A 23425-nucleotide genomic window follows, 5' to 3' on the forward strand; every position below is an offset into this window, starting at 1 on the left:
GAACTATGTCCGAGTTGATTTCATAAAATACAAAACAGCAAGAGTCATTCATTTTTATATTAATATATACAATTAACAGTTAAAGCAAAACGTAAAATATATTTTAAAAGAAACACAGTAGTCAAGCTGAACAAATAAAGTTTCTTTGTTTGATAGGCTCTGCCACATATGACCTTCATGGTCACTTTTGGAACCTATGTTTTAAAAATCCTGATCCTTTTAAAGATTTTAATTATTCGTTATGTCACTGTCATAGTCAATTCATCACTTCGCGAAATGCATTGTGATATTTATTATTTTAAAGGTTCGGTCCATTTTTGCCATATTTGTAAAACAAACTTCACTGCATCACTGCATTTAAAATATAAGCCTGATAGACTTAACAACTTGGTTCGGCTAACTTGTATTATCCGTTGAGAAGTTATAACCCTGAGCAATAATTTCACATAAAAGCTCTGCCTGAGCAATAGCATTATCACTAGATTTATCACAAAGCAAATAATGAATGCACAATCAGTTCGAAGATGAACACCCACAAAAACCAAGGACAATGATTGCCCCCATATCACTAAACTAAACCATAAACACTTTGGTGTTCAGAAGATGGCAGTGGACAACCAGAACGACTGATGTACCATTTGCATGGATGAACGAAAGGATCATTCCTGTGCAAGTTCATTGGTTTAGGATATGTTAGATAAAGAGTGTTTACACATGACGGGCAAAGTATGACATATCAAACCATCAAATCATACTGCCAGCAATCAATTTATGATGTTTAGCATATTGTGGATTTATGAGTGTGTGTACAGGGCGAGATCTGTGTTGAGCGTAAGTTTCGTCTTCGTGGAACGATAGTACTCATACCATCTGTTTGGAACTTGCGCAGTATCTGTGTGGAATGTACGAGATATCTGTGTGCGATATACGTAGTATTTATGTCGCAATATAAACATTTACAATGCCCCCTTGATGGTTTGCGCATGTGACGGTTGTTTGAAAGGACGAGTTTTGTTAGTCCTCTATCGGTGTTACCGTTCTAGAGGACTATATGTTTATCCTCCGTCGGTCATATGCGTCCGTCTGTCTGAGCGTCCGTACTTCAGTTAGCTCATCCGTCGTGAAGATATGTAGATGACGCTTTGTATTCTTATATAAGGTAATGTGTGGATTATGAACCACACTTTTTTACCGGAGGTAAAAGGTCAGGTGGGCGTTATAAAAACACACACGAACTAAACTAAAAATTGTTAACACTAAAAAAAGATATTGTAATGAATCATTGCATACACATTTAACTACATGTATAGGTTTCCCATATGTAAGTCAGTCAATTTATTTCCCTTTTTCGTTCATCCGTTCTTCTGTCTGTGCGTAAGCCCTTGCACGCCCCTGCAGGTTAGTTTATATCTGTTCGATATGAAGTTTAAACACTGCCTGTCTCACATAACGGCTGCTTTACATAAGGTTGTTGAGTCAGGTTATAAAGCCAACTTCACTCTATTTAACAAACCATTCGTCTCCTACATGGCCTAGCTATTTATGTGTGATATTATGTGTCTCCTCAGTGTATTGTTGTATCGTGTTGTATATATATATGACCATGTGTTCATGTTGCCTGTCGCTGCCTGTTGCAGACGGCTCTACTGGCGGCCTGTGCAATGGTACGATAGCGTGCAGGGACGAGAACGCCTTGTGCACAGAGGGACGCTGTACATGCAAGGGCGGCTTTAAGGATATCAATGGAGTCTGCAGACAAGGTGCACAATGAGATCTAGGGCTCCGCAATGTCTCATTTATGTATATTTATATTATTCGAGAAGACATAAACTTAAACTACACGATATTTTTTATTAAAAAAAACCCAACAACAACAACATTTGAACGCCTTCCGATAAACTTATGGAGCTTATGTGACCTTTGCTTTAAATTTCAGACCAGCATCTCGGTGGCTGGTGTAACTCTACATTCCCTTGCCTGGACGCCTTAACGAACTGTTCTTATACTGGAACGTGTGAATGTGTGTCGGGATACCAGGGAGTAAATGGGTCCTGTGTGCAAGGTAGGATTGACTTGAAATCAATGTATTTTTTGTTTTGAATAAATACAAATAGACTACACAATAAAGGGGGATACTGGAATATCCTTGGACGTCACTAGGAACAAATGTGTTCGCAGACGTTCTCCAAAATCTTTCAATGTACAAACTTGCATGGATTTTTACCTTATGATGTGAAGTCGGCATGCGCGATTTGTAGCATTCTTCGTAACAATTACATGTACTTAACATTACAGGAATAATGTTACTATTGACTTTGAAAACAAAAATTAACGTGTATGAAACAAAAACGTCCCGATTTGTTATATTTGGTATGCAAGATTTTTTATCGTCCCTTGCGTTTCTTTGATAAAATTTTGACCCCGATCGCTCACACGGTACAACTTTTAATCTTACAAATGAACACATATATTCTATTTACTTGATCAATACATCTAACTTTTAAGTTATTGTGTGGTATTTTTCGAGAAGTTTTACCCTTTTCACTTTCTGGTAGATGGGTTAGTGGGCGGCGCATGTTTTTCCAACATCACGTGTATCGATAAGAACGCAGTGTGTAAGGCAGATGACGTCGGTCTGTGTATGACGGGCGCGTGCCAGCATGGGGTGTGTCAGTGCAAGGCGGGAACCTCGCTCTCATTGGCGGGACTTTGTGTGAAAAGTACGTAACATCTAATTGGAATATGCTTAGTATTTGAATGTATCTGTGAGGAATGTAAGTAGTATCTGGATGGAACGTACATTGTTACGTAGTATATGTGTAGAACTTACGTAGTATCAGTGTAGTAAGTACGTAGAAACGTAGTTATTGTATGGGACGGATTACGTACCTGTGTGTAACGTACATACTGACTTATTTGAACATGCATAGTGTCAGTACGGAACGTACGTAGTTTCTTTTTGAAACGTACGTAGTTTCTGTGTATAACCTACACATTTACAGTGTTCGCATTTTCGATTTAGACCGTATGTAAAATTTCTTTTAACGATCGAAATATCTGCGCGCAACAAAGTAGAACCTGTATTGAACGTACGTTGTTTTTGTGTGGAACGTACGTAGTATCTGTGGGGAACATACGTAGTTTCTGTGTGGAACGTACGTAGTATCTGTGTGGAACATACGTATTATCTGTGTGGAACGTACGTAGTATCTGTGTGGAACGTACTAGTACTTAATATCTGTGTGGAACGTACTTAATATCTGTGTGGAACGTACGTATTATCTGTTTGAAATGTACGTAGTATCTGTGTGGAACGTACGTAGTATCTGTGTGGAACATACGTAGTATCTGTGTGGAACATACGTAGTATCTGTGTGGAACGTACGTAGTATCTGTGTGGAACATACGTACTGGAGTGGAACGTACGTAGTATCTGTGTGGAACGTACGTAGTATCTGTGTGGAACATACGTAGTATCTGTGTGGAACGTACGTAGTATCTGTGTGGAACGTACGTAGTATCTGTGTGGAACGTACGTAGTATCTGTGTGGAACATACGTAGTATCTGTGTGGAACGTACGTAGTATCTGTGTGGAACGTACGTAGTATCTGTGTGGAACGTACGTAGTATCTGTGTGGAACATACGTAGTATCTGTGTGGAACGTACGTAGTATCTGTGTGGAACGTACGTAGTATCTGTGTGGAACGTACGTAGTATCTGTGTGGAACGTACGTAGTATCTGTGTGGAACATACGTAGTATCTGTGTGGAACGTACGTAGTATCTGTGTGGAACGTACGTAGTATCTGTGTGGAACGTACGTAGTATCTGTGTGGAACATACGTAGTATCTGTGTGGAACGTACGTAGTATCTGTGTGGAACGTACGTAGTATCTGTGTGGAACATACGTAGTGTGTGGAACATACGTAGTATCTGTGTGGAACATACGTAGTATCTGTGTGGAACGTACGTAGTATCTGTGTGGAACGCACGTAGTATCTGTGTGGAACATACGTAGTATCTGTGTGGAACGTACGTAGTATCTGTGTGGAACATACGTGTTATCTGTGTGGAACGTACGTGTTATCTGTGTGGAATATACGAAGTATCTGTGTAGAACGTACTTAATATATGTGTGCAACGTTCGTGTAATCTGTGTGGAGCATACGTAGTATCTACATGGAACATACGTGTGGAACGTACGTAGTATCTGTTTGGAACGTACGTAGTATCTGTGTGAAACGTACGTAATATCTGTGTCGAACGTACGTAGTATCTGTGTGGAACATACGTAGTATCTGTGTGGAATATACGTAGTATCTTTGGGTAACATAGGTAGTATCTGTGTGGAAGGTAAGCATTATATCTTTGGAATATAAGCATTATGTGTGTGGAATGTACGAAGTTTCTGTTTGTCAAGTGTATTTATAAGTGTAACGCATGTAGAGCAGAACAATTATAATTATAACTACACATGTTGCTGTTCTTGCTTTATGTAAAGAAAGATGGCGGTAAGTGATTCATAATTCGTTTGATAAATGGCATCATGCCATTTATACAATAGTATTTGTGAACATAGTATTGTAGGTTTTAGATCTAGTAACTTTGATCATTTGTACTTGTTTAACGGTGTTGACTTTTGCAGACGGCTCCATTGGCGGCTCATGTAACGTAACGATAGCGTGCAGGGACGCAAATGCCGTCTGCACGAATGGACGCTGTGTTTGCAAGGGCGGCTTCAATGTCATCAATGGAGTCTGCATGCAAAGTGCGCACAGGGATCAATGATCCGTTATGTCTTCGTAATGTGATAATTACAATACTCGTACGAGAAAACATTCAATACTTAAAATGAAATCTTTCTTTAAGAAAGCACTTTGAAACATTATGATGAAGCAATATTGCCGGTCGGGCTAATATAGTATTTAGAGCACCGGACTACTCACTTCAGTATTGCGTTTTCAATTCCTGGCTCGATTACGTTTTATTTGCTAAGATTGGTCTTTAATTTTTGTTTACGAAAAACCATTATCCACTGTTTAAACTGGCATTTGTCAGATGTTTACTGACGTACGAAGTATGTGCACTCAGTACTTGAAAACTAGTTAACTAATGCATGAAAACTGTGTTAAGATAAACTGACAGTGATATGACTATTATTCTGTCAGAAACGAGCAAACCAACTTACTCATATTATAACCAGTGTTCGTGTGTAAAAATCGCACGTTTACTTCTCAGACCAGCATTTCGGTGGTTGGTGCAACTCTACATTCCCCTGCCTGGACTCCTACACGAACTGTTCTCATACCGGAACGTGTGAATGTGTGTCGGGATACCAGGGAGTGAACGGGTCCTGTGTGCAAGGTAGGATTTTTTTTAACAAAAAACAAGCACAGCTATGGAATGTAGATGTCAAATTCCACTAGCCGTACATTTCATACAGCGAAATCAGCAAACAAATACAACAAAAACAATAAAAGGACGACCATGCTGATGCTTTATTGATCATATTTACACGTCTTCCAGTGTTTAGAAATGGGTAAGCAAATACATGACATGAAACGATTTTGCCATCACTGAAATGTTCTAGACTATATACTGGTTATCCTCTTATGGGCCTCCTGTCACAACGTGTTCTGCAATTCCAGTGGGTGACGTGGGCGGTGTTTGCTCGCAGGAGCGTCAGTGTCGCGATCAGAACGCGCAGTGCGTGCCGGACGGTCAGTCCCTCTGTGCCGGAACCCCCTGCCTGCCAGGACTTTGTGACTGCTTAGAAAACTGGAGAATGGGGCCTGGGGGCAGTTGTAGGAAAGGTATGTTATGTGTTCCAAGTATAATCCATTGTAGCTGATGATTTTATATTTAGAGGAGAAACGTCCGAATTTCCAATTAAAGTATATACATTTTTGTTCACAGACTTTCTTATTTAAAAAAAATCATTAGATGTTTTACTTTGAATACTTAATGAGTGTGAAAGTTTAAAAAAAATTATTATAGCAAGACAAATGTTTAATGTTTAAAGTTAATGTTTGAACGTTTGACGGTCACACCCTCTCCTAGAACAAGACCACTCCAATGTTAAAATAGGTTTCATAAACAAACGGACTGAAATTGCAGCTTTTATTAAAAGTTCGTTCCAACTTTCTTGATTCAAGTACTAGTCAGTTATTTAGGTAGGTAGGGTTGCTGGTACACACTTTGGGTCTACTCATAATGCAGCCATAAGCACGGAAGGATCTTATAACTTCGGAATACACACATGACTGTGTATATTGGTTATTTCTTATTTTCATTTTGTTTGCGAAATAATTAAATATTACAAAAAGGTACTTTTTTTCTTTCCGCGTATAAGAAACGGTGTGTTTGTAATTTGATGAATCGTAGTACTTACTCGCTTCAGCCACACTTTTGCAGTAACTAAATGTTCGCTGGTGAACAACAGAAAACTGCGCAGAGATGTTAGGGAATTAAGGTGTTTTAGTGTACTTGCGTTATTCAAATGACTTATTTAATACTTTAGTTTTCAGTATATTACTGTGATATATTATTGCTGTTAAAGTTTGTACAGCGTCTGTTATTTCATTAAAGCACGTACATCTGGGGACGAATACATTGTGTTTCCAGATTGCACCAGTAATAAGTGCATGGCGAACGCAGTATGCGACAACAACACACGCTTATGTGAATGTCCTCAGCCTTTCACCGCCGTGTCTGTTGAATGTATAGCAGGTTAGTAACCCTGCCACTAAGACAAATATGATGGTTCACACCCACCACAGGTGGTTAGCGTGTGGCTATGATATTAATTAGTGAAAACATCATTTTAAATGATAACTAATCATATTATAACGAAAAATCAACTTTTCTTAAAAAAAAAATCACTATATAACAAGGTAACCAACTCAATATCACCCGAAAACAGGGTGCATGGCTTTCAACAGCCATAACTTCATCAATTGTGCAGCGATTTTCATGAACCCGGTCTTATTCAACGCAGAAATGAATTTCTCTTCTGGAAATGTATATATCTTGTTATATTTCTACAAATGCTGGGTCAAATTTTAAGAAATAACATATCTTATGCATTGAATAAGCCCGAGATCGTGAAAATCGCTGCAAAATTGATGAAGAAATGGCTGTTTAAAGCGATGCACCCTGTTTTCGGGTGATTTCGAGTCGAATACCTTGTTATATGTATTTGATGGTGTATTTTTTGTTTTTTGTTTCAGAAAAGTTGATTGTTTGTTATAAGATGATTTTTATCAGTCAAAATGATGTTTTCACTAATTAATATCATAGCCACACGCTAACCACCTGTGGTTCACACCTCCATGTTCCTCAAATCCATCCTTCAATATCCTTTCAATTTCCTTAAAGCTTTTTAAAATGTATACATTTCGTGTTAAATATGCCGTTTCAAATATATTGATTCACATATCCAAATCCTAATTAGAACGCTCACACTTCAGAAGATAACTTGCTGACTGTTTCTCCAGGTTGTTAGTTGTCCGTAGTCTATGTATATGACGTTATAAACTTACCTTCACAAACATGTAAAACACTGATCATAGAAACTGTTAAGTTATATTTTCATTACTGCAATTTAAATTTAAAGAAATTGTATAATAACTGAAATATTTAATTAACTTCGACTTTATCGCTACATGTCTGAGTTTTGCTGCGATTGTTTGTCGACCGAATGCTCGCTTGTAACACGCCATATCATTGGCCAACACAACACAATGCTTGGCTATTGGATCAACCAACCAGATGAAGCGTTATAGAATTAAAATGGTGTACGTATGTAGACGAAACACCGAATAACATGTAGCGAAAAAGTCGAAGTTCATTGAATATTTAAGTTATTTGCAGAACAGGAGATCGATAAATTGTATAATGTCTTTTAACGAATCCAGTTGCATGAGGTCGGCAACTGAATGGAAACGTGTGTGTTCTCGATGAAAACGGTCACGTCCAGTGTTCCACAATCTTTCAGCAATAGGCATATAGTGCGTTTCATACCTTGTGTATATATAATACCTATACGAGTATTATTTATTCAAACTGTGTATTTGTGTCAATATTCTTTGTTGAAAAGTCAAACCAGACACAATAGGTGTACATTTAACAATCTGGAACCCCTGGGGAAAGCTCGGGGGTAGGGGAGTAGGGTCCGTGGGGGGGGGGGGGGGGGAGGGGGGGGGAGGGTCCGTGGGGGGGGGGGTACTGCTATGATACTGTTGCCTGTGAGTTCATTGAAAACCTTACCTCAGTAAAATGCGTACTAACTGTGAAATATCAAAAGAAAGACAAATGGGTATATTACCATCCAAGAATGGGAAATTTACAACATTTAAATAAACTCGTTTTTTTTTGTTTCTATTTTATTTTCAACAATGGAAGATGTAAGTCTCAGAATGCAGCATCTGTTACCGATAAATACGACCTATGTAAGGATGTTCCTTAGAGTAGATGTTTTTGATATTATGTTCTTTGCTTTGTTTGAAATGTAGTTTATATATGTACTTGTTCGGTTATAACACTGAATTAATTCTATTGGATAATGTTTTATATACTTAGCATAAACTTTCGTTCATGACAATACAATAATAGATCAGAAATAAGCGGTGATCAGTTAGTACCAATAGGCACACCAATCATTCGATTTTATATTTTCAGTTTAGGGCTTATAAAAAGTCAAAACATGTCCAACCATGAAAGCCTTAGCTGAGCTTTAACACAACGAACATGGGCAGACACATATTATTCCCATATCTTACTGAAAATGAGAAAGCGGGATTGTTTTTTTTCACATTTGTTGCTCAACACGGTTGTTGGTGTATATTCTTGTTATCAGTCAGCATTCTGCTGCTCTGTATTTCAGTGGGTGACGTCGGGGGGACCTGTGCCGACGTACCGGACGGGGGGTCGCCGTGTCGTGACCAGCACGCTGTTTGCGTGAACGACACATGTATATGCAATGAGGAACGAAACTACGTACTCCGCGACAGGCAGTGCAAGAAAAACGGTTCGTTCAAAGTAGTGTCCAGTGTTATTTAGTTTTAAACACACTACTTGATATTAAGTTTTTAATCTGTGTACATTGATAGAAATATATTCCTCGTAGACTGTCCGGTAAGTGCGGTATTCCCATCGGCGACCGGGTTAAATTCAACATCCCGGGGCATGTTAATTTGGTGGATGGTCACCTTACCAAGGTTGGTTTTCCCCTGTTTTCAGCTCCTTCCCGATATTCCAAAACATTTAATTTACAAAACAAACATCGACCATTGAAACCGTCAGTTAAAAAGATCGTCACAGAAATAGAGAATGAGACTTGCCGGGCGATCAAATATTCATCATAATATACTTCTTCATTAAAGAAAGTACTTAAAATACTATTTATACTATCATTGTTCCCTTATGAAGCATGCAAACAATGTGAAAAAGTTGATAAAATATGTCAAACAGTCCACAAATAAACTTGTCCTCCCAGTTGTGCAGTAGTAGTAGTAGTAGTGTAGTTGTGTTTACTACATTTTGTATTATGTCAAATTAAAATTCAGAGAGTTCTACAAATACCGATTGAATAAACCTGCACTTTAATAAGCAAACGTATGAAACGAACATTGAATAATTATGGTTATGTCCAAGCGATTTTACTGACGGACAAGGATACCCCTCTATGCTATTTGTGTGTACTACTGTGACATAATATGTCCACCACAGACACGTACGTGACTGGCCAGTGTGGCCCCGGCGGCAAGTGCAAGGAAGTGGACGGCATGTGTCGAGATGGTTACTGCGTCTGCAAGCCGGGCACCATATCTGTTAACGGGGTGTGCTCTAAAGGCGAGTCTTCTAATCAACACATTTTATAGCTGCGACGTATGCTCTCAGAATGATTTCAATATTTGTAATTATTTGACAGATGCTTTCAATGCCCTAAATGCCTTTTATAGAAAGTAAATGTTATTCTAGTGGCATATGCGCTCAATACATTGTAACTTAGAACATGGCGTCTCATCAGGATCCAAACTGTTTGCTATTCTGATAATATTCTTTGAAAAAAATCGAAGAAAATGCTAATTTTAGAAATTCAGCAGACGACATTTTAACAGACGACAAACTTCCCAGCATGCAAAGGGTTAAGACTAAAATAATTTACAAAATGAGGATTCTCTTTCAAAATATTGTATTAAACTTTGGGTGCATCAACATTAAGCTTCCATCGAAAAAAATATGTAATACATTTTCATTAAATTTTGTTGAATCTGCAATATCAATAGTAAAATATATACAAAGTTTAGCTGCTTGCTTGTTTTTAATTGATTTGAATATATACACTTCAGGTTTTGATATTCCTGGTACATGCAATTTAGACTCCGGGAACTTCTGCAATTCTTCCAATACTGACTGCAAATCCGGGATCTGTGTTTGCAAGAGTGGCTTTGTGCCGCTGTTCGGGAAATGTAAAGGCGGTAAGAACTGACTCGCGTGGTTACTGTAAACCCGGAAATACTGACTCGCCCAGGCAGTTTTAACCTGGCAAGTACTGACTCGATTGGTCAGTGTTAACCTGGTAAGTGCTGACTCAGGTAGTCAGTGTTAATCCCGTAAGTACTGACTCGGTTGTCAGTGTAAACCCGGTATGTACTGAATCGGGTGGTCAGTGAAAACCTGGTAAGTACTGACCCTCGTGGGCAGTGTAAACCCGGTGAATACTGACTCGGTGGTCAGTGTATAGCCGGTAAGTTTTTACTCGGGTGGTAAGTGTAAACCTGTTAAGAACGGGCTCGCCCGGGCAGTTTTAACCTGGTAAGAACTGATCCGCGTGGGTAGTGTTAACCCGGTAAGTACTGACACGGTTGGGCAGTTTTTACACGGTAAGTATTGACTCGGTTGGTCAGTGTAAACCTGGTAAGTACTGACTCGGGTTGTCAGCTTTATCCCGGTAAATACTGACTCGGGTGGGCAGTGTTTACCCGGTAAGTACTGACTCGGTTAGTCAGTGAAAACTTCATAAGAACTGACTCGGGTTGTCAGTGTTATCAGGTAAATACTTACTCTGCTAGTCAGTGTTAACCCGGTAAGTACTGGCGCGGTTGAGCAGTGTTAAACCGGTAAGTACTAATTTGGGTGGTCAGTGTAAACTTGGTAAGTACTGGCTCAGGTGGTCAGTGTAAAACCATTAAATACAAACTCGGTTGGTCAGTGTTAACCTGGTAGGAACTGACGCGGGCGGTCAGTTTTAAACAGGGAAGTATTGACTCGAGTGAGCAATTTAAACCGAGTTAGTACTGACTCGCGTGGTCAGTGTTAACCCGGTAAGTACTGACTCTGGTGAGCAAATTAAACCTGGTAAGCACAGACATGCAAGGGCATACTTAACCTTGTAAGTTCTTACTCGCTGGGCGGTGTAAACAATGTAAGAACGGACAAGCGTGGGGATTGTAAACTCGTAACTACTGATACAATGATTTTTAGGCTGGTTGCATATTGAGATTGAAAATCAGAAACACGTGTCGCAGTCACGTGTTTTTTAATCTCCGTAAAATGCTGGATGTTGGCAAACACACGCTGATGTTACCTTTTTCTTCTTGGCTGGACGTTTATGTAGAAAACGAGCAAACGCATAGGGTATAGATAACATTTACTATACGTTTCATGTTTCGCAGCATGTCATATTAGTGTTTGTCGCGAAGTGGTACCGCAATCGCTAACGGTCACAGAGGACACGTTTCGACTAACGCGCCGAGGTGTTTTTCCCCAAACCTTTTCATTCTATTAAAATTAGTTAATACTAATAAACATTATTATTGTGTTAGCAATCATATTTAATGAAATTTGAAAAAAAGCCAAAATCTGTGAACAATTTCTTTTAAAACATGGATGGGAACGAGATTTTGATTATATGTGTCTTGTTCTGAGAAAACTTGGCTTAATTCATGTGCGTAAAGTGCCGTCCCAGATTAGCCTGTGCAGTCCGCACAGATTAATCAGGGACGACACTTTCCGCTTTTATGGTATTTTTAGTTTCAAGGAAGTCCCTCCATACCGAAAATCAAGTTTAGGCGGAAAGTGTCGTCCCTGATTAGCCTGTGCGGACTGCACAGGCTAATCTGGGACGACACTTTACGCACATGAATTAAGCCCAGTTTTATCAGAACAAGACACATATTATTGTAGCTCGACAACTTGTTTCATAAATGCAACCATTCCTAGATATGTGGTCATTACATGTCTAGCATACTTAGTAATGTGTTTTTAACAAAGTGAATCTCGTATTTTTTTGGCGACAACATACTTTTTTAATGTATTTATTAATAGGGATACGTTAAAAAATTAGTTTTAAAGGATAACTAATAGTATTTTGCTTTGCAGAAGCCTAGCGAGTTTTTAAAGGCTGTTATGTCGTTAACTTTGTGACGTCAAACATTGACATTCGGGGTGGCAAGAGAGTGCGAGGGGGAGGGAGGGGGGGGGGGGGGTAAATTTAAGTATACTTATATGAATCTGCAAATTATGTTGCATATTATTTGAAATAATTTGAGTACTTTGAATAAGGATGTAAACCTTCAGACCGTTGCTTGTTTAAATATAACATCAACAACAACAACAACAAACAACAACAACAAGAAATTGTTATTTTATTTTTTATGAAATGAAGCGATCGTAACAGTATATGAGAAGATATAACGTTGTCCTCAGCTTCCAAATGAAAAAAGTCGTTCAGTCTCCTATACAATATTGATTCAATGATAACGTTAATTACTACCTAGTTCAATATCTGAGAGGAGTCCTGTAATAGTAATGAGAAATATTTACTTCATCTTTTCAATAAACAAACAGCGGACAGATCTATAGAGTTCTATTTTCTCCAAAGTAAAATAAAAGCCTGAATTAATTTCCAGCCAATCAGAAATTACATTTACATCCGGGCATGTACTTGCTCGCAAAATACACAGCTCTGTTGATACGTGTTTTTTTTTTCGTTTTATATAGGATGTTTTCCAATATTTTATCACTTCTCGTTTCATTTAGTTGTACTTACTAACCTTGTCTTTTTGATACCCATTTAGCTTTTCATGCAGTCAACTGTTCCATAAACATTTACTTCAACAGAAACTTCCCTGTATCTTGTAAAACATCCTTTCAATGCCTTAGACGCGTTGATAATTCAAAGCGCTCACTTTACTGCGTTGTCGTTTTGTGTTCAAAAACCGCCAAAAAAGCTGAAGATAATTTGTATTATTCATAGTTCCCATTTTTAGTCAAAAACATTCATTAATCACTACCGCTTAGTTACTTTATATGTTATACGCATTACATAATAAATATAATGCACATGTTATTTAGGGAATATTATGTCAAGAAAATCATTGATATTTGTGTTCAGAGTATATGAAATACATATACTTAATGATATATGAAACGTTGGTTAAGTGAGATAAAATACCTCCAAGAGCTCACAAACTATTAACAGTCACAAAAAGTGAACCAACGTTCAAATTGCTGAACTCTATAAAGATCATGTTTCGACTTAACATGTATAAAACATAATAAGACCATAATATTATATTAATTTACTAGTATACACTCATTTACGTGTTTTTGTTCGCATGTTTTTAATAAGATATATGTTTTTATATCTTCAAGAACTATTGTCTGCAATTATACGAAAGCTATCATTTGCTTTATCATTGAAACGCTATTTGTATTTATCTGAACGATTTGATATCGTATCTGCAAAATATTCATGGAATCTTAAATAACATTGCATTTATTTCGCTAATAGAACGATATGAACTCTTTGCGCACATCATTCAATAGATATACTAATTTCATTTGATCTTCGTGATATTATGAGTCGCGCTCTGAGAAAACTGGGTATAATGCATTTGCGTAAACTGTCATCCCAGATTAGCCTGTGCAGTCCGCACAGGCTAATCAGGGACGACACTTTCCGCCTAAATTTGATTTTTGCTAAGAAAAAACTTCATTTAAACGAAAAATGTCATACAAGCGGAAAGTGTCGTCCCTGATTAGCCTGTGCGGACTGCACAGGCTAATCTGGGAGGACACTTTACGCACATGCATTATGCCCAGTTTTCTCAGAACGCGACTCTTAAAATTGCAAATGTTACGTTTTATACGTTGTTCCGTATTCCATTCAACCGAAGCAAGCGTCTTATTAACGGAATACAATTATAAATGTTGAAATTTTGAATATGATTGTGTTCTTTAAAGTTCAATTGTTCAACTCAACTCATACGACTGACTAAGAAGGGGGTTGAAAGAATATAAGTAAGCACTAAATGCATCCAAACGTATTCCAGAAAACACTTCGGTCGTCTCTAAATGTCCGGGAGACTCCCCCTTCAACACCCTTTCCACAGAGTGCGCAGAGCGAATGCGTGCCGTCGTAACGAGTTCCGTTTTCACAGTCGTCAGGCGGAACCCGGACTGCCCAGTAGCCATGGACACGTACGAGCAGGCGCAGTTCGAGCGCTGCTGCAGGGTCCATGGTGAGGACTGCGTGCTGGGGACCACTGGCTGTAACAACAGCGAAGGATTTTCCACGTACGACGTCCAGGAATACGTCTGCGTAGACGGTAAAACGAGCGGACATGATTTCGAAAATAAGCTATTACACAGTAATAAAGGACAATTTTTAAATATTGTAAGCTTATATTATTGATAAAAGGATACGCACTTTTCGGCTGTTTTTAAAGCACACGCCATGATTGTGTTGCAATGTCAAATTCATCTAAATCCATTTGGTCTATTATCAGATGATGCAGTTATCAGCCCCGGGGACAATCGGACAATTACTGGCCAGCCAGTGTTTATTGTGCCTCCTTACGGTGGTGGCAGTAGTGGTGGTGGAGGAAATGGCGGAACTGGAAATGGCCCAGGCGCGGAGATATGCGCAATCAGAGCCTCCTGTCTGACGGAAATAGCTGTGTACGCTATGTTCATCGAGCAAGTACGTACCGTTATAGTTATGATGATGATAAGGAATGAACATATGTATGCAAATAAGGACCAACCTAATTCACCGCTAACTTTTCATGTTTTTTTAGTCTGTCTCGATACTTTCAAGCAAAACAGACAAACAACAGTAAAGTCACCAATTTACTGCAATGAAAAGAAAACCGTTTTGTGATTATATTTAACATTTGTAATTATTTACTAAAATAACCAATTAAAGTCTTATGAATGTACTGAAATGAACAGAAAAACGTTTTGTGAATATATTCAACATTTGTAATTATTTACTATAACTAAAAATTTAAAGGCTAATCCACATGTGTGTTACAGGAAAAGGGCGCAGACAGCGCATGTGTGCCCACACTGATGTTCAACGCCGTGTCCGTACGGTGTCCCTTCACCAACCCCGTGTTCACCAGTAGTAATGGCTTCTCTACCCTGAACTTGACCAATCCGTTTAAGGGTGGCCAGTACTCTCTCAAAGTCGAAGGTGGGTTCATCAATGAGTGGAACGTCGTAGATTTATGATCATTTACTATAAAGATTGATATGACGGATTCTCGCGATCGAAAGATAAGATGCTATGTCTACTAAAACCGTTTGGCATGGTGAGACTAACTGGAACATTTGTATACAGTTTGGAATGGTTAGACTAACTGGAACATGTGTATACAGTTTGGAATGGCTAGACTAACTGGAACAAGTGTATACAGTTTTTGTGATTAGAATAATTACGGGAAGTATGCCAATTACTTGACTGTGATGGCCTAATATTCATGTTCGGTAAAACGTTTGCGTGACAATTGTACTGTTCATTATGTGTTTTGTTAGTAACTGTTGGTTATCTTACAGCGTCTCACCCGCAGGCTGAGGTCATGGTCGCCTGTGGTAACGCCGCTCCACCCCAGATTGGACCGCCGAGCACCGCCTGTGGAGCGACCGGGGCTCCTCCCACAGCGTACCCAGGTGTGTGTCCCCATCTGGTGTTTTATAACAGGTGTATTGGTAATCGGTATATAGATGTTTACATATTATTTAACTCATAGGCATAAGGGTTTTAGTATAATGATGTTGCAATGATCCAATTCCAAGTTTTTGAATAAAGGATATGGCCTATAGACTTGCATAGAAAAGTAACTAAAATATATTTTTCTGAAATCACAAGGCCCAATTGTGTCGCGTTCTGAGAAAACTGGGCATAATTTATCTGCGTAAAGTGTCGTCCCAGATTAGCCTGTGCAGTCCGCACAGGCTAATCAGGGACGACACTTTCCGCCTACACAAGATTTTCGGTAAGAAGGGACTTCCTTTAAACGAAAAATACATAAAGGCAGGAAAATGTCGTCCCTGATTAGCCTATGCAGACTGCACAGGCTAATCTTGGACGACACTTTACGCACATGCATTATGCCCAGTTTTCTCAAAACGCGACACAATTGTTTGATATTTGGTATATAACATAGTATTGAACATTTGCCTTTATGGTCAAAACTGGCCACATCATGATATCACACTATTTATGTAGACTTAAATAGCCAAATTACATGCACTTAACCCATTTATGCCTAGTGGACTCTCCCAACCTTCTTAATTGGATCAATTTATTTCCAAAATAAGGGATGTCTAGTATATCTATTTATATTTTTAGAATACTTCTTACATAAATTCCTTTAAGCAAACAGTGCAGACCCAGATGAGACGCCGCATCATGCGGCGTCTCATCTGGGTCTACGCTGTTTGCCTAAGGCCTTTTTTCTAGACGCTAGGCATAAATGGGTTAAAGAATATTTTCTCTGAAACCACAGTGTACTATTCGGTATATTTAGTGGTCCTATACACATTTTAAAATAGATTATCATTACTTTTACTGGGTGTAGCCACAACCCGTAAGTTATGTGTACAAAGACAAGGTGTGTCAACTTGTTTTGCAAAGCGTCGTTTGGGGATTGGTTCATTGTGCCATTCTGTCTAACAGCGTGTCTTAGAATTCAGAGGAGGATTTTGAAAGAAATATTTCAGATATATCTTTTTTTGGTAAAAGAAAACTACATAAGTATTTGGAGTTCAGATGTGTAGAATTAAACCACAATTAAATACAAAGCAGCATGAATACATTGTACAACGGTTTAGTTTCATGTCATGTGTCCATGTACTTTATTATTTTTGTACACAGCAAAGACATTTAGTTATTTTCTAATATTGACTGTTCATCAACGTTCCTGACTCTAAGGCATACGCGCATTTTGTCTTCCAATCTGAACGCAGCTGTCATATTTTAGAAACGAAATATGTTAATACGTATTATTTTTTCTGTAGACGGTTGACCATTGCAGGCTGACACAATTATAAAATGTCAATAAACTATCTTTACTTAGACAAATATAACACTCCGTATAATCTTTTTATCGGTCGCCGTAAATCCTTAAATGTCTTGTCTGAATGCAATGTGGTGGTTTACTCGATACATTCGGCTGAGCACACGTACATGAACAGGTTATGCTTGTGTATCGGTGTTTCTACAATCAGTATTAATGACTCCTTTGTATGCACCCCTTCGAAGAAGAGAAGGTATATTGTATTGCACATGTCGGTCGGTCGGTCGGTCGGTCGGTCCGTCCGTCCGTCGGTCGGTCCGTCCACCAGATGGTTTCCGGATGATAACTCAGGAACGCTTAGGCCTAGGATCATGAAACTTCATAGGTACATTGATCATGACTGGCAGATGACCCCTATTGATTTTCAGGTCACTAGGTCAAAGGTTAAGGTCACAGTGACTTGAAATAGTAAAATGGTTTCCTGATGATAACTCAAGAATGCTTAGGCCTAGGATCATGGAACTTCATAGGTACATTGATCATGACTGGCAGATGACCCCTATTGATTTTTAGATCATAGGTCAAATGTCAAGATCACAGTGACTCGAAACAGTAAAATGGTTTCCGGATGATAAATCAAGATTGCTTACGCCTGGGATCATGAAACTTCGTTGGTACATTGATTGTGACCGGCAGATGACCCCTATTGATTTTCAGGTCACTAGGTCAAAGGCCAAGGTCACAGTGACTCGAAACAGTAAAATGGTTTCCGGGTGATAACTCAAGAATGCTTACGCCTAGGATCATGAAACTTCATAGGTACATTGATCATGACTGGCAGATTACCCCTATTAATTTTCAGGTCACTAGGTCAAATGTCAAGGTCACAGTGACTTGAAACAGTAAAATGGTTTCCTGATGATAACTCAAGAATAATTAGGTTTAGGATCATGAAACTTCATAGTTACATTGATCATGACTTGCAGATGACCCCTATTGGTTTTCAGGTCACTAGGTCGAAGGTCAAGGTCACAGTGACAAAAAACGTATTCACACAATGGCTGCCACTACAAGTGACAGCCCATATGGGGGGCATGCATGTTTTACAAACAGCCCTTGTTGTAATGTAAATATTAAACGAGTTTTTTCATGTGAAGCGCTGTGTTTGAAACTGATCTGTAGAGCACTGTGTTTGAAACTGATCTACAAAGCACTGTGTTTAGAAAACATCTGTATAGCACTGTGTTTGAAACTTATCTGTACAACCCTGCATTGAAACTAATCCGTATAGCGCTGTGTTTGAAAAACATCTGTAGAGCACTGTGTTTGAAAAACACCTGTAGAGCACTATGTTTGAAAAACATCCGTAGAGCACTGTGTTTGCAACTCATCTTTAGTGCACTGTGTTTGCAACTAATCTGTACAGAACTGTGTTTGCAACTAATCTATAGAGCACTGTGTTTGCAACTAATCTGTAGAGCACCGTGTTTGCAACTGATCTGTACAACCATGCGTTTAAAACTGATCCGTAGAGCACTGTGTTTGAAACTGATCTGTACAGCACTGTGCTGGCAACTGATCTGTACAGCACTGTGCTGGCAACTGATCTGTACAGCACTGTGTTTGCAACTGATCTGGAGAGCACTGCGTTTGCAACTGATCTGGAGAGAACCGTGTTGAAACCGATCCGTAGAGCAATGTGTTTGAAACTGATCTATAGAGCACTGTGTTGAAACTGATCCGTACAGCAATGTGTTTGAACTTGATCCGTTGAGCACTGTGTTTGAAACTGATCCGTTGTGCACTGTGTTGAAAACTGATCCGTTGAGCACTGTGTTTGAAACTGATCCGTTGAGCACTGTGTTAAACTGATCCGTTGAGCACTGTGTTAGAAACTGATCAGTTGAGCACTGTGTTGAAACTGATCCGTTGAGCACTGTGTTTGCAATTGATCTGTACAGCACTGTGTTTGAAACTGGTCCGTAGAGCAATGTGTTTTAGACTGATCCGTAGAGCAATGTGTTTTAAACTGATCCCTAGAGCACTGTGTTTAAAACTGTTATCTATACCACTCTGCTTGCAACTGATCTGTAGAACTTGTGTACTGTAGTATGCAGACAATAGACGTGAGGCGAATGCATATTCACGATAATAACTCCATCAGGATTTTTTCTTAAGTAGGTTTTATATCTAATTTAACTGGTTTCAACCCTTTTATGCAATACTGTCACATTTGAAACTCCTTTTGTCACACTAGTGGAAGGTCATTTACAGTTGATTTGAAATGCTAATCGTGAATTTTCTTCTAAATGGTTTGCGCAAATCTTATCAACATATTTTGATTATTCGTGTCGTGTTCTGCGAAAACTGGGCTTAATTCATGTGCGTAAAGTGTCGTCTCAGATTAGCATGTGCAGTCCGCACAGGCTAATCAGGGACGACACTTTCCGCTTTAATGGTATTTTTAGTTTCAAGGAAGTCCCTTCTTACCGAAAATCAAGTTTAAGCGGAAAGTGTCGTCCCTGATTAGCCTGTGTGGACTGCACAGGCTAATCTGGGACGACACTTTACGCACATGAATTAAGCCCAGTTTTCTCAGAACAAGACACAATTTTCTTCTAAATGGTTTGCGCAAATCTTATCAACATATTTTGATTATTACATGAGACCATGGCTCTGGGGTGGGGTGAGCATAAATACTGTTTGATTTTTTTTTTTAAATAAATGGCAATCGTTGAGCTTTAACATTTGCTATTAAAACTAGTAAAACATTTCAAATATATTTAGGGAAAAATAACTGTCTGGTTATAAATACGATGAATGTATTAACATATTAACAGTGTCATACTGTATATGTGAGCTTGGCACGTCCAAAAATTAAGTAACTATTATTTTCGCATTTCAGTTAAACAAGAAGATCAAAGTAACTCAAGTAAGTTAATGACTAGTTTATATTATTCCCGTCTTTTGCTAATGCATTATACAAACGAACTCGGCAATAAGCTGTTCGAAACCATTACAGTAAAATTATCAATTTATAAAGAAAAATTTATATCAGACCCGTGCAGTAAAGTCCTCCACACACCTTGTTGTGATCTAGATTGTGTGCTTCTCCTTTCAGCCGCCCTGGCCGTGGCGGTGCCTGTCTGTATCCTCTTTGTGGCCGCGATAGCAGCAGCCCTTCTGATCCGATTCAGAGACAAGATACGGAACAGATTTTGTCCTGTGAAAAAGGTTATTGTACTAAACGCATTTACTTAAATATTTGAAAGATCACTAGTTATATTATTTGGCAACGATAGTGCACATTACCAAGCACAAACACTCTGCTGCACTTAATTTCTTAAGGCTGTCATGAAGATTCAGTTGAAAATATGTTAATTATAACAATAACTAGACACTACGTGTCTGGGAATACAAGAACAAATTGAAACCATTACCATCTATAATTTAGTTACAAGATGTTCCGATTAAATACACGGCTTCGTCATTTACAATATAAATGCCTTAACAGTTTTCTGAAATTACGCAAATTCTAATTGATGCACTTATTGAAGATGCCCGATCTTCACGATCCTACTCCGGCAAGGACTAAATTCCCCGGACGGGAGGAAGGTGTCAGCTCCGCCCCTAAAGCCGACTCCGCCCCCAGACCTCCCGCCAGGCTGCCCCCTCTGGGCCCCTCATCAACCACGCCTTCCAACAAGCGGTTCCGGCGTGGAGCCACGCTCGTCGAGTTTATCACAAGCCAAGAGAAACACATGATGAAAAAGTCTAACATGAAAGACAAGGTAGGTGGCCATTATTTAAATGTGTTCTATTATATATAGAATGGTTAACAGATTTTCATTTTGTTAGAAGAAACGCATGTCGCAGCTTTATCACTAACAAAGCGACATTTTCTCAATAAAAAAATCAGAACAAAACAATCAAAGAAAACTAAACCATGCATTTATCCAAATATTGTCCTGCATGCTATAATACTAGAACTAAATTATATATTAAAAACAAAACACATGTAAGAAGAAAACTAAAGTATGAATATAAACAATGTATATGTTAAAGCTTTTAATTGTTTACTTTATTGTGAACTTATTAGCTACATTTATAAACACCATGTGTAACAGGCCTACTCATAATGTAACAGTCCATATACATTTTGTGATATTTCAGCTGATAGTGACGATGGATGACACGCCCCAATCACCAAACGGGGACACAGGCAAGCCTCTTAAGAAGAAGAAGGGTAGAAAAAAGTTATTAAACACCGCCGCGCATGTATTTTCCGCTGCCAAACACATGCAGTCAAAAGTCAGCAAAACTTCAATCATTCAAGAAGGCGCTACTTTCACTCCAAAGGAAGATTTTTATACTTACAGTGCGCCTAATGGTGGACCCATCAAACATGTTGGAATGCGTGATTATTTAGATTTACCCATGGGCATTCAATCAGCCTCTACCAATGTCCACAGCGACGGCACGAGTGTGCCGCCACCAGCACCGAGAGGACAGCTGCCACCAATAAGAGCCCCGCCCTTGGAAGGCTTACCGCCCCTGGACTTCATGGAGGCAGAGGCGCTACCTTCCAGCATCCGAATGCCCTCACGGCAGGGCCTCCTCGCAAACGGAACATCCAGTGCAACATCATGGGCACAGGTACTCCCATCGTCGATAGGAAACCAATTTCTAGCGAGAGGACAAGGACAGCACCCATCTCTGGCAGTTAAACGTTCTGCAGCGCGGCCTACACACAACAGCGAGGCGCTTTCAAAGCTCACTTTAAGTGAGTCCTATAGACTGCTGAACCTCCCTGGTCAGTCGCCGCTGAACTCGGTGTACTCACGACACTCCGGCGAACAGGATATCACCGATCAATCGGCCGCACCGAACAGAAAGATCATCCGGAGACCATCGCAACTCGACATTAAAACAATGACTGATGAATAGACCAACATCAGGAGAACCTCGCAACACGAAATCAAAACATTGACCGCCGAACACACCAACATCCCAGCTTGGATACTTATATTCATTGAAAGGACATTACTGGATTTTTGTATGACTTTTCCAAGAAAGGAAAGAAGGCGTTCTGTTTGAAAAAGAGTTTTGTGTCTTGTTAGTTGTATATTAAAGTGTATTCAGTATTAATGAATCAGTTGTCATATGTATAAGGCGGATATGAGTTACTTTTTAATGTACTTAATTACTTGAACATCAATGTTCAAATATGGTGCAGATTCGTAATTAGCAAATGTGATTGAACACTGAATATGTGTGTATTGTGTACTGTGAATGAAGGTGTATGTTGATTATCGGTGTTATTTTATTTATTACTGGTCATTTCTGTATGTCCCGCGTCATGCAAAAAAGGGTCTTATGCCATATGAGGCTAGCGTACCTCAAGCACAGCATTGGCATAAGGGCAGTCTGTGTAGGAGCTAACCTTATCGCTAATACGACCAATTGCGATTGCGCAGGCTTGGGTGGCAATACACAGAACGCATTTGTTGTTAGACCCATAATCGCATGACGTGGTTCATATGTTTTTTATTGTTGATTATAAACAGATTTTTATTGTTGATAATAAATTTGCTTTTACAACAATTTTATGCAAATTTTGATTTTTTGTTGAAAAGGAAGTAATACATGATAATTCAAATTTGACAAATTGGTATTTTCCGTTTTGGAATGGTTAAAAAACACACCAATAATCCCAAGTAAGACAATACATGATGTTTTAAATGCTTGCGAAATGTACATCCTATTGCAGACGCTATTTGTTTCACAATGCAAGTGTTTTGTCAGAATATCTAAACAAATATGTATATAACATGTACATTTATTTTCCGAGTATACGTTGGTATCGTTTCTTCATACGGTTACTGACGTTGTATCCAGACATGCGCACAGAGTGTCGTAGTGATGAGGTAATCACGGAGTCATATTCGGTGACATCTCTACAATGACAGAGCACACCTCGAGATGAGCACAAAGTGTCGTAGTGACGAGGTAATTACGGAGTCTTGTTGTGTGACATCTCTACAATGACAGAGAACACATCGATATGAGCACAAAGTGTCGTAGTGACGAGGTAATCACTGAGTCTTGTTCTGT

The 23425-nt window shown here is 39.0% G+C and overlaps 1 protein-coding gene across 4 annotated transcripts in view; it reads left to right on the forward strand.

Annotated features, from left to right (window-relative positions):
* LOC127852833 (neurogenic locus notch homolog protein 1-like) overlaps positions 1–22915 on the forward strand; it is a 49410-nt gene extending 26495 nt beyond the window's left edge. Inside the window, exons 19-36 of one of the 4 annotated variants that reach the window (XM_052386835.1) lie at positions 1638–1760; positions 1937–2062; positions 2556–2720; positions 4648–4770; positions 5241–5366; positions 5651–5815; positions 6627–6731; positions 8887–9030; positions 9732–9854; positions 10355–10483; positions 14342–14617; positions 14798–14991; positions 15327–15486; positions 15849–15962; positions 20217–20243; positions 20433–20545; positions 20869–21102; positions 21485–22915. In XM_052386835.1, coding sequence (XP_052242795.1) covers positions 1638–1760; positions 1937–2062; positions 2556–2720; positions 4648–4770; positions 5241–5366; positions 5651–5815; positions 6627–6731; positions 8887–9030; positions 9732–9854; positions 10355–10483; positions 14342–14617; positions 14798–14991; positions 15327–15486; positions 15849–15962; positions 20217–20243; positions 20433–20545; positions 20869–21102; positions 21485–22258 — 3221 coding nt within the window. In that variant the 3' untranslated portion in view covers positions 22259–22915. Of the gene's footprint in view, positions 1–1637; positions 1761–1936; positions 2063–2555; positions 2721–4647; positions 4771–5240; positions 5367–5650; positions 5816–6626; positions 6732–8886; positions 9031–9731; positions 9855–10354; positions 10484–14341; positions 14618–14797; positions 14992–15326; positions 15487–15848; positions 15963–19421; positions 19694–20216; positions 20244–20432; positions 20546–20868; positions 21103–21484 lie in introns of those variants that run through there. The other 3 variants (XM_052386836.1, XM_052386837.1, XM_052386838.1) reach the window with 3 other exon arrangements.
* Positions 22916–23425: the final 510 nt, after the last annotated feature.

Source organism: Dreissena polymorpha, chromosome 12 (genome assembly GCF_020536995.1).
Source record: "Dreissena polymorpha isolate Duluth1 chromosome 12, UMN_Dpol_1.0, whole genome shotgun sequence".
NCBI classification, from domain to species: domain Eukaryota; kingdom Metazoa; phylum Mollusca; class Bivalvia; order Myida; family Dreissenidae; genus Dreissena; species Dreissena polymorpha.